At 35.3% G+C, this 10,829-nt stretch overlaps 3 protein-coding genes across 3 annotated transcripts in view; 2 read left to right on the top strand and 1 right to left on the bottom strand.

Annotated features, from left to right (window-relative positions):
• The window catches only part of LOC144838689 (retinoic acid receptor RXR-alpha-B-like), a 99,496-nt gene extending 96,315 nt beyond the window's left edge, over positions 1-3,181 (top strand). The window contains exon 8 of the transcript XR_013611692.1: positions 3,171-3,181. The gene's annotated coding sequence lies outside the window, so the exon portion shown is untranslated. The remainder of the gene's footprint in view (positions 1-3,170) is intronic.
• The window catches only part of LOC144838690 (serine/threonine/tyrosine-interacting-like protein 1), a 37,960-nt gene that overhangs the window by 15,790 nt on the left and 11,341 nt on the right, over positions 1-10,829 (top strand). The window lies entirely within an intron of this gene.
• On the bottom strand, positions 785-10,661 carry LOC144838096 (uncharacterized). The gene is made up of 14 exons (XM_078693454.1): positions 10,437-10,661; positions 9,782-9,903; positions 9,143-9,267; positions 8,554-8,766; positions 7,794-7,918; positions 7,427-7,557; positions 6,976-7,082; positions 6,446-6,655; positions 5,880-5,903; positions 3,068-3,232; positions 2,570-2,703; positions 2,099-2,201; positions 1,522-1,749; positions 785-997 (listed from the first exon to the last, which is right to left on the bottom strand). Exons 1-14 carry the CDS (start codon positions 10,659-10,661, stop codon positions 951-953), a joined length of 1,959 nt encoding a protein of 652 aa, XP_078549580.1. The 3' UTR covers positions 785-950.

Below are 10,829 nucleotides of genomic sequence, written 5' to 3'. Positions count from 1 at the left end.
CAACAACTGTGCTACACTATTGTATCGTTTATACTGTTTGGCATTAGCTGCTGCAATGATACCGAGTAGTAGATGATATATGCGCATAAATCATTGTACGCAAATTGAATATGCTAATTGCCGCTTTGGCGTTTCATAAAATGACAGAATGATAAATTATTCAGATCTGGCGTTAAAAGGACAATGCTAAAAGTAGCAGTAATTTGTGCAGTCTGACGTAATATAACAATACAGGAAAATACCAATGATCATTAGGAATAGGCTACATTTGATTACGTTACGCAGTCTGTTGATTATGATGTTTCTATGTTTAATAGAATAGAAACATCCTTATACTCTTTCGGATGTCGACCAAATTCTGTCTGTTTTTTCAACAATTTTTGTAAAATCAATATAGAATTGTAGTAAATGTAATAGAAATTAAGAGGGCGGTTTATTTAAAACCAATTATCGTTGTAGGCCATCGTAAATTCAGACTCCTCAGAAATATCGCCGTTTCGACAAAAATATATTTTCTTATAGAATAGCTTAGGCATATTTAGTAAAAACACAACTAGTTTTGATAGGCCGTGATATTTTATTTCTCTAATACAAAACTAATAACGAATTGATTGATTACAATTTGCTTTAAGATTTTTCATTATTTCGACACACACACCCTTATTTTTGTGCGTATCGTTTCTTAACAGGAATAATAAAGTGCTGTAAAACGGTATGTGTTAATAGGCCTTTTATCTTATCTTCACTGTTATATAAAAGATGTAAAATTACTACTACAGGTTAATAATAATATAGTTTTATTCCTAAGTATGTTTAAAGGAAGCTAATCTAAGTTTATATCATTTATAGGAATTTATATACCAATTATAGTTAATACTAATTAATACTAATAATAAGATAACTAATTATCCCTGCTCAAATAATAGGCAGACATCAGTGGTTGAGGAAGACTAGACCAATCCTGGCTTTCCGCTTTCCAATCTGTTATTCAATGCTTCTGTTGTAAAAAGAATTACAGAACTTTATTACAGTATATAGTTCGTACAGTTTGTAATAGTTATTACAAAAATCGTAACCACGACCATCATGACCGTTATGACCACCACCACCATCACCAAAACAACAACAATACCACACCCACCATCACCAACAATAATACCACTACCACCAATAAACACCACCACCACCAACAACAACAACAGCACCACCACCACCACCAACAACAACAATACCACCAACAACAACAACACCAACAACAACACCACCACCAACAACAACACCACCACCACTAACAACAACAACAACAGCAACAACAACACCACCACCAACAACAACAATAACAGCAACACCACCACCAACAACAACACCACCACCATCATCATCACCACCACCAACACCACCACCAACAACAACACCACCACCACCACCATCATCATCACCACCACCAACACGCACCACCACCACGCACCAACACCAACACCATGACTGATTGTAAACTTGTATGTTTTAATAACCACTCACCACGCCTATTATCGCAAACCGGTAACATTCCCTGGGCTAGTGACCCTTGCACCTTCTTGCCCGTGTGTTCATCAACACACCAGCAGTATCTCCAGCTGTTGAAACATTGGATGGCCGAATATTGTCCGTTTTTCTCGCATATTGGTCGATAGAAAGATTTCTTTTTCATATTTCGTCTTGATTGATAGCCGTCGATCCTTTTTCGATGTCGCTGGCAGTTAGACAACCCTTCAAGTGAAATATAGACAATGGTTTTAGTTAGTTAGTCAAATATTAATTTTCTAATGTTTGTGAACCAAGAAAATATATACAAAATAATTATACTTTAGTGCTCGGTTTTACGAATTGTGTGCCATAAAGTCTATAATTTTAATTAAAAATGTGTAAGCAGAAAAGTTATAAAACTGTACGGCTACTTATAACTTTAACGTTTGGTTCTCACGTAGGCGCAACGTGAATGAATTGACCAATCACGAGCGAGAGTTCGGGTGATCCATCACGTCGTGATTGGTCAATTACTTCTGGCGAAGCGTTGCGTATAGTAGGAATAGAACCAAGCTTACGTAACTTCACTTACTGCAGTCTGGCTTTTCCATGTTTGCTGTTACACTACCGGGTTTTCTCTGACCATTCTTCTTGTCAACGCACCAACATGCTCCCCGTGATTTATCACATTGTACCTACCAAAAAAGAAAACAGTTTTAGCTCTGTACTCTACACTATCAAACTTTATGTGACAACAAAATGTGATGTGCTCACTATATGGACATGATGCCCAAATATGGTAGTGGTATGACATCATCATGTCCATATAATGGTCAGAAAACTTTTTTTGTCACATTAAGTTTGATAGTGTAGACAGAGCTTAATGAAATGTGTTGTGTTAGGTGTACTCCACAAAGGAAAAAAAAATAATATACAAATGATTGTGGTGTAATACAAATATTATATAACATTTTTACATTGATTGGAAATGTAAACCATTGATGTATTAGTATTACCGTATATCGTATTGATATTCTAGTCTCTAAAGCGAGAGTGTACTTACCTCTGTATAACTGCCATCATAGTTACAGGTTAGGTATGATATTGCGCCATCTACGGTTGAAGTCTGCCTATCTTTCCAACATTTTCCTCGTTTTTGATTGACTGCGTTCACGGCTGATTTGATTTCTTGAAAATCTAAAATTATAGTAAATTTACTCCATACTCTAAAACATTTTACATTAAATGACATGGCGTGCGTTCACACTCTATTACCAGAACCTCTTTGTATAATAAAGCTTGCTTCCCACTAGCGGCGTAACGCAACGTAAGTGATTTAACCAATCACAAGCGATTGATCATTCGAACTGTCGCTTGTCATTGGTTGCTTGTGTTGCGCGTACGTCATTGCGTTGCGTCTCTAGTGGGAACCAGGCTTAAAGAAGTACACACAAAAATGCTAAAATGTGTCAGGCAACCCAAAAGAGAAAATTCTAAAATCAAACGCATATCAACGTTTCCTAAAGAATAAATGACGAAATTATTATTAGATAATACGTACTTGGACACCCTTGTTCGTTAGGCCCCACAGCAGGTGCATCGATAAACGTGCAACAGCCGTATGCTTCCCTCTCTGGATTACATTTCCTAGGAGTTATGTGAAGGCTAGGAAGGGCCTTTGGAACGTGGCTAAAATCCGGTACAGGTAAACTCTTTTCCGGTCCAACTACTATTTAAATATACATATATATATAAATATAACATGTACATAATATAGATGAATTATAAATTTGCGGTAGGATTAGGCCTATGGCGTATAACACATGCGAATAACGTCATTTACCCATGCAACTCATGTGAACACATAATGCTCATAATAATTGTTAACAATTGATTTACGTTGATTATTGATAATTTGACTTAAAACATTGGTAAAAAATAATCACAGCTTGGTTCCCACTAGCGACGCAACGCAAGGACGTAATGTTGACCAATCACAAGCGATGGATTATTCGAACAGTGGCTTGTCATTGGTCAACTCGCTTGCGTTGCGCCTACCTCCTTGCGTTGTGTCTCTAGTGAGAACCACGCTTAAAGCTTGGTTCCCACTAGCGACGCAACGTAACGCAATCTATGCAACGTAAGAAAATGCCCTTCCAAACATTGTGTTTGCCCCCGCCTGCGTGAAATCAAACCTACGATGTTTGCAGCACTATTGCGTCGTCGGTTCCCACTTGTGCAATAGTACTGCAAACATCGCAAGTTTGATTTCACGCAGGCGGCCGGAGGCAAACACAATCCTTGGAAGGGCATTTGCTTACGTTGCGTAGGCTGCGTTACGTTGCGTCGCAAGTGGGAACCACGCTTTAAGTGGGTAAAAGCGAAGTCAGCGTCATGTGAACTTTTCACTAACGTTCATTGGGAAGAACTTGACTTAACAATGTTAAGAGGCTCGTATTGCAAGCATTGAGTGTGTCGGTGTCTCTTATATTTGTATGTAGTATTGTATACGTTGTACCGGCTTCTTTTATGAAAAGGTGTTAATACATTATGGTTTATAGTATAGTAATATGTAACATAATCGGTATGCACTTCGGTTAATGAGAACACGGAGAATGATCACCGTAGGCCGAAAACCAATAAACTTTACGCAAGACTTTTCTACCCAATACGGAAAGCCGCGTGTGTAAACAATACCAATGAAAAGCTGATTGTAAACCTTTTAAAACTGCTCACTATGCACGAAATTGACTGGCACAAAAGATAATATTTGTATTACGTGAGACAGCCGACTATATCATTTAATTTGTATTTATTACTATACCTGATCAAATTTAGATGAATAGATTATATCACCTGTAAAATGACTGCATAGTGTAAGTGTACTGAATCGTAATAACGTCTTTTGAAGTTTGGTGTTACGCCCTGTATACTTCATGAGAAGCAAACAAGGATGTATTGCAAGATGTTGAGGCAAACAATTAATGAGTTTACGAAACAGAACGGTATGTGCAACAACGCAAGTTGACCAATAGCAACACTTCGGATGATCAATTGCGTCGTGATTGGTCAAATTACTTGCGTTGCGCTTATGCCGTTGCGTTGCGCGCGCCCTAGTCTCAGAACCAAACTTTGCAAGTGACGCTCGCCTAAGTTAAGATTTCACCATAGAGATAATAATATGATTACTAAGCAGGCCTCTACAATATTGGGCTTTCACGCTTCAGTAAACGTCAGTTTTACGCAATCCTTACGCAATCTTCATCTTCGTAATGTCCTTAAACCCAATTATTAAATAAAATAATGTAAATAAATGTGTATCCAAAATTACTTGTTTACAGTCGTCTGATATAAAAAACCCCATTATAATGAACTCAATTAAACGTCACGGCACCCATAGGCCCAGATGATGTGAACCACCATTTCATGTGACAAAATGTTACTTAAGCTAGGGGTGATCTAACTAACAATAACATCGCAATCACGATAATTTAAGAGCCCTGAAAATGTAACTCGGTAGATCGATCGGATGTTATCGCAGATATTAAAGATATATTGTCCCCCTAAAAAATTTTTTTTTTAAATTTTTTTGTTGAATATGTTGTATAATATGTTAATGTCACATAATAGTTATTCACTCTCACAAAAAATTGGGTCTGAAAAATGTTTATTTACCTGAGAAAAATGTAATTTAAAGCAAAAAATTGTCAAATTGTCTGGAAGACAATGAGTTTTTGGGTAATTTAACTGTTTATTTTGTCTTTTTATAGGTGAAATAATTTTTCCCCCGTTTTTTTTCTTATGGAAGTGAACAACTTCATTAAAACTGCAAAATGGCCTATTCAAAGTCCAATTTTAAAAATCTTTATTTTTCATGACTTTGGGGGACAATACATCTTTAAAGGACGCGAAATAAAACCATCGCGATGTTAAGTCAACCAGTAATATTAGAGCAAGCACAAAAAGAAGTCAAATACTGGAAATACTTATATCTGTACCTATAACGCACTTTTAATCTTTAGGTATTTTTATTTTGGGAGGAGAGAAAACGGGCTTTGTCGGTGTTTAATGAATCTATAATAAATAAATAATAGAAATGGAGAAATCTAAAAATAATAACGATTTTATTGAAAACCCCAGCGCTTTGTGACAAGGTGTTATAAACTGTTAAGTCAACCGCTGAAATCGGGAATGTAAAACCAAAGGTAAATATACATCTAGTTAAGGATCAACAATTAATATAATATACATGTAATAAAACATTTCACACAGTGAACTTTGCTAGATTATATTTTAACATTACATTACATTGCATTAAGTACAACATTTTTTTGTTATAAATCAACAACTGAAACAAAATCAAAACTACTTACTCATGTTTAATCCACGACATTCCTCTGAAAAAATTATGACACCAATTTTTATTTTAAGTTGAGTAAATTATTATCTATATATAAATTCAAATAATGTAAGCTATAGCTCTAGTATATTGTACAGAACTATTATATTAGACACAAAATTCTATAAAATTGTTTAAACTAATATAAAATTGTACTCCAAATTTATTTATTCAAATACTGTAACTGCATTGGGCGTTGCCTCTCTTAATTAAAATATAGAGTCTATGTTATTCCTTATGACCATTTACACAGATACAGATTCTACGTGGGACAAGCTACTGTGTCTGTGTAAATTGTCCTTTAAACTTGGTTCCCACTTGGACGCAACGTAGGACGCCAAATTGCTTTAAATGCGCTTGCGTCCTTGCGTTTCGTGGGAACCCAGCTTACTGCGAAACACTGACATAGTATATGCGTATTACTGTATGCATACAGACAGTGTTCAAGAAATTTAAATATTGTAGGCCAGAGACCTTATAATGAATAAATGTTTCTTTTACTGGGAGATGATGGCCTAGCCCTATGATGAAATGTTTTACCTGGATTTGTTAAGATAATATCGTCTTTCTTAATACAAAGAGACGGTAGAAGTTGGTCAATTCGTTCCATGTGGGTCTTGGACAATGTAGGCTGGCGACTCATTACGTAAACGATGTTTTCACGATGTGAGCATGCTCCGTGGTTATCTGCATTGCAACCGTAAATCAGTGCGTAGTTGTCATAGTCTGTTTCGACTATCCAGTAAGGGGCTACAAATAAATCATAAAATGCAGTCTTAGTTGCCATGATGACGCAACCAATTAATTTCACACAGCCATTCAGCGCATGTCTTTATTACTGAGTGTACGCAGAATGACTTTCCGTCTCAACAGCTATTTGTATTATTAGATTTAAATTTTGATCATTACAATATATTTAAATGATGTCATTATTTTAATTGAATTTAATTATAAGTTTTATAAACATTAATAGAAATTAAATAGTTATTACATTTAATTATTATTCAACCGTATCCGCATGTATAAACACAACATTCGATTATGTTTGATATTAATTAATGAAAACGTACCCATTTTACGTTCACCGTCCCCAATAGGATCGAACGTGACCGTCCACTTCGCACCACCATTGGTCGTTGCAACTCCATTTACACGTATGTCTACGCATTCGTTGGCTCTGATATATACAACACGATTGGTAGGATTTCATATAATAAAAAACATTATCATCAATAATAATAATCAAACATTTATAGCCTATAGCGGCAATCCACCAACAAGATGATCAAAGGCACATTGTATCCTATGATATTTTCATAAGTGGGCGAAAGTTTTACAAAAGGAGGAAATTCGTTTCAAAGAGAAGATGCAACAAAAGAAGAGGAGTGACTGTCCATCGGAAACAGGGAACAGATAGCAATGGTTGATAATATAGTGGAGAAGAATTGGGATGTAGAAAACAAAGCATAACTTTATGTACGTTAAAAAGCGTAACGTAACGTATTACGTAATTATTCTTACACTCTGAAAAGGTCTAGTTGCATCGCAATAGTGTCATTCTCCGTCATCGTTAAAATAGTGGTCGTAGAATCTGGCACTTCGTAATCGACGCTGGTTCGTTTCTTTGCTATTTCATACCACGTTCCCATATACTAAATAATGTGTAATGTTGTAATGTTTACATGAATGACATTACATAAAGAATATTGATTCATTAATTTGTTGATTCCTGCCGTTCTATAATCACTCCATTCACTAATTTCACACTTAAATTAAAAGGCTCGATCATTCTTATTCACTCATCAATTATTCATTAATCACAATTTAACTATTAACTTCTGATTGGTTGTTTCGAATTCGTTAATTTACATAACTGTATTTCAATTACTTTTCTGAAGTCGATATCAGTTTGTAGAGAAACATTGGTTACAATGCATTCTTCTGGTTCTGACGTCACATCAGATTTACCGGTGCTCTCGGCGTTCACGTTCACAGAAATGGTCTCATTGCAATCTGTAATATAACAATTCAGTTTATGTAACGGTTATTAGATAAATTATAAAACATATATAAGCATATATACAAATTTGTTGGCGTCGTCCAGTTTTACTATTTTTACAACCCATTTTGTTGGAAGCTATCAAAGTACTTATCACAGACAAAAATGTAATTCTGTAATTCAATCAAGTGTGTATGATACCCCAAAAAACTTAACTTAACTAACTGGAAAAAAACAGGTTAAAGAGTAAACAAAATATAGTTACTGCAGTAACTGTATTAGAATAATTTTTGCCATGGACCCTTAGTTTTATATCTATATTTTGCAACAAGGACGCTGATGTTAAGTACTCTTCTTCATCATAAACTGTTATTAAAATCAATGAGTAACTGTAGTAGAATATGTAGACATGATCCCTAAAGCTTAGTTCCCACTAGCGACGCAACCTACGCAACGTAAGAAAATGCCCTTCCATTAATTGTGTTTGCTCCTACCCCCCTCCTGCTTGAAATCAAACCTGTTATGTTTGTAGCACGGTTGCGTCGTCAGTTCCCACTTGTGATTACGCAATACAGCACTTTGCGCCAATACGTCACTGCGTTGCAATCGAGTGGCTAGTGGGAACCACGCTTAAGGTTTAAAATTATACTTTGTAGCGTTCGATTGATTCTGTCTTCTGAAATACACAGATTTTCCAACAGTTTCACCATTCTCATGTACACAGCTGGTTGTACTGTTAAGGTTCTGGACAACAGCCAGGCTGAGGTGTGGTTGTATGAACACGTTCCGTCAGCTAGATAAAGCTGGCAACTGTAGACTACTGCGTATGATTTGTAATCAGTGTCAATCACCCAATAATCATCTGAAAACAAAATTACTGCACAATCCATTTAAGATGTTAGAACTATAATTGTCAGTTGGGACAGCTGACTTGTCGAAAAGCGTTCGCATACCGTATTTTAAAAAAGTGCAATGTGTTAGTGTATAGTGGAATATAGGGTGTAGTCATGAGAGTGTTTATTGTTTCTATTCGTACGAGAATCGAGTGAAAATCACAGTATCTCTGAGCGGAGTAAATGATGATATTCTGTTTTTCAGAAATCTATCATACTCTAGTTTTTAATTATTAGAGATTATAGTACTTGTTTTACAACAATATTACACAAAAGTTTCAATATGCATTATGTATCTTTGCTACTCTCTTACAATATTTATACATTTTAAAAGGAGACATTTACCTGATGTTGCTTCGACTTGATCCAGGCCGACATCTCCAATGTTGACGCGGAACTTTCCTTCTCTTCTACTGGGATCAGTAAGTATTCCCTGTGCTATCATCTTTTGTTTAAAACATTCCCCATTACTTTTAACATAGATAAATCAATGTTAGCCTATATTTTAGGTAACCTTCTAGATTAATTCATCTTACAGAAAGTAATTTAATCTGTACAGTAAAAATGTAACCACTTATCCGGTAACTGATTCGATAATTATTGTATACCCTTTATTTCTCATCTTATTATGTGTAAAAGTTTGCATACACAATATCATTTCAATGTAGAATACACACTCGATTATATCTATATAGTTCACTATCTATATGTCGAGTTCAGAACAAAAAGAAACTCAGCTACAAAAACTGTTACAGGTGCTCTACAGACTGTTGTTGCGTTCCTTTTTTTTAACTCAACAAATATAATGTTCGCTTTACTTTATCGAGAAGTTTAGACGGTAACAATTATTTGAACCGAACACTTATTTTGTTATTTATAATTTTGCTCAATATATACATTATCTATATATAAATTGTTGTTGTTTTTCTTTATGTATATTTTTAAATAGACTGTAACATTTTACTTTTTGAATAGTAGACTTACATATTAAGTCCATCACTTTGCATATACAGTCCGTCATCCCCATCCCACGTGTAATTCGACACTTGTTTTTGGGGTAACCCCTCTCTTCGTACATTTGCTATATCATACCATATGCCTTTATACTATAAACGAAACAAGGTACAAATATCTATTAATCTGTTGATAATAGAAATCAGGTGTTGTCATTATGTGTAAACGTTTATTGTGATAAAGCGCCATGTCGATAATCTCCTTATTGTGACTGACACCTATCAGCCGAATCTCGGTACTGTATCTATTTCCGAAGTATCATAGGAATATTTGGTAATAGTAACCTAACCCTTAACCTTTCCTTATATGATAAAGGCATCACAAATATTCCTATGATACTTCGGAAATAGATAGTATGTGGAGATACAGCACTGGAAATCGGACCACCCAGACCCTATGCTTTGCCTCTGCAATATATATATATTGATGGTGTAGTTGATTGTTTATGAACGATCCAAGTCTATAGTAGTATTGATCTAAACAGGGTTTACATTTCTTTTTCAAAACTATAGGACATAGGCCTAAAAATAACTTGTAGTTATCTTTAGTTAGGACATTTACCAATAACTAGTATGGTACTACAGAAATAACAGCATTCCATAAATAAAAAAGCCGCAAACAGTACCTGTTGAATGTTGAAGTTTTGTTGAACTTTGAAGTCGGCCACTCTGCAACTGCGTGGTGCGGTTGCCGGTTCAAAGTGTGCAGGCGATATGGTTGTGAAGCCACTAGGGTCTGTCTCTGTCTGCTGCGTAGTTGCAAAATCTGTGTTGGCTGTCTGTGAGTTGCTCTGATCGACAATAATCGTAGTTACCAATAAAACTACACCTAAAGTTCTCCACCACATCATCTTGACCAGGCTTACCTTTATTTCCATGTAAATTGAACCTAGTAGGTCTTAACAAATTAACTTAATTAACAAGAAACATAAAAATAATCTATGGTTTTAGAATAAGAGTTTAGAATAGTGAAAATGATCTTTTTAGGTGTACTACGAACTATCTATGTTATATTATAC

This window comes from Antedon bifida, chromosome 3, assembly GCF_963402885.1.
Source record: "Antedon bifida chromosome 3, ecAntBifi1.1, whole genome shotgun sequence".
NCBI classification, from domain to species: domain Eukaryota; kingdom Metazoa; phylum Echinodermata; class Crinoidea; order Comatulida; family Antedonidae; genus Antedon; species Antedon bifida.
This window is presented reverse-complemented; position numbering and strand designations above follow the sequence as displayed.

Coding starts and splice junctions, on each gene's coding strand:
- LOC144838096 (XM_078693454.1), bottom strand. CDS start 10,661: ATGATGTGGTGGAGAACTTTAGGTGTAGTTTTATTGGTAACTACGATT. Junction 7,558..7,793: donor CTGATATCGACTTCAGAAAA/GTAATTGAAATA, acceptor CACATTATTTAG/TATATGGGAACGTGGTATGA. Junction 7,083..7,426: donor CAACTAGACCTTTTCAGAGT/GTAAGAATAATT, acceptor TGTATATATCAG/AGCCAACGAATGCGTAGACA.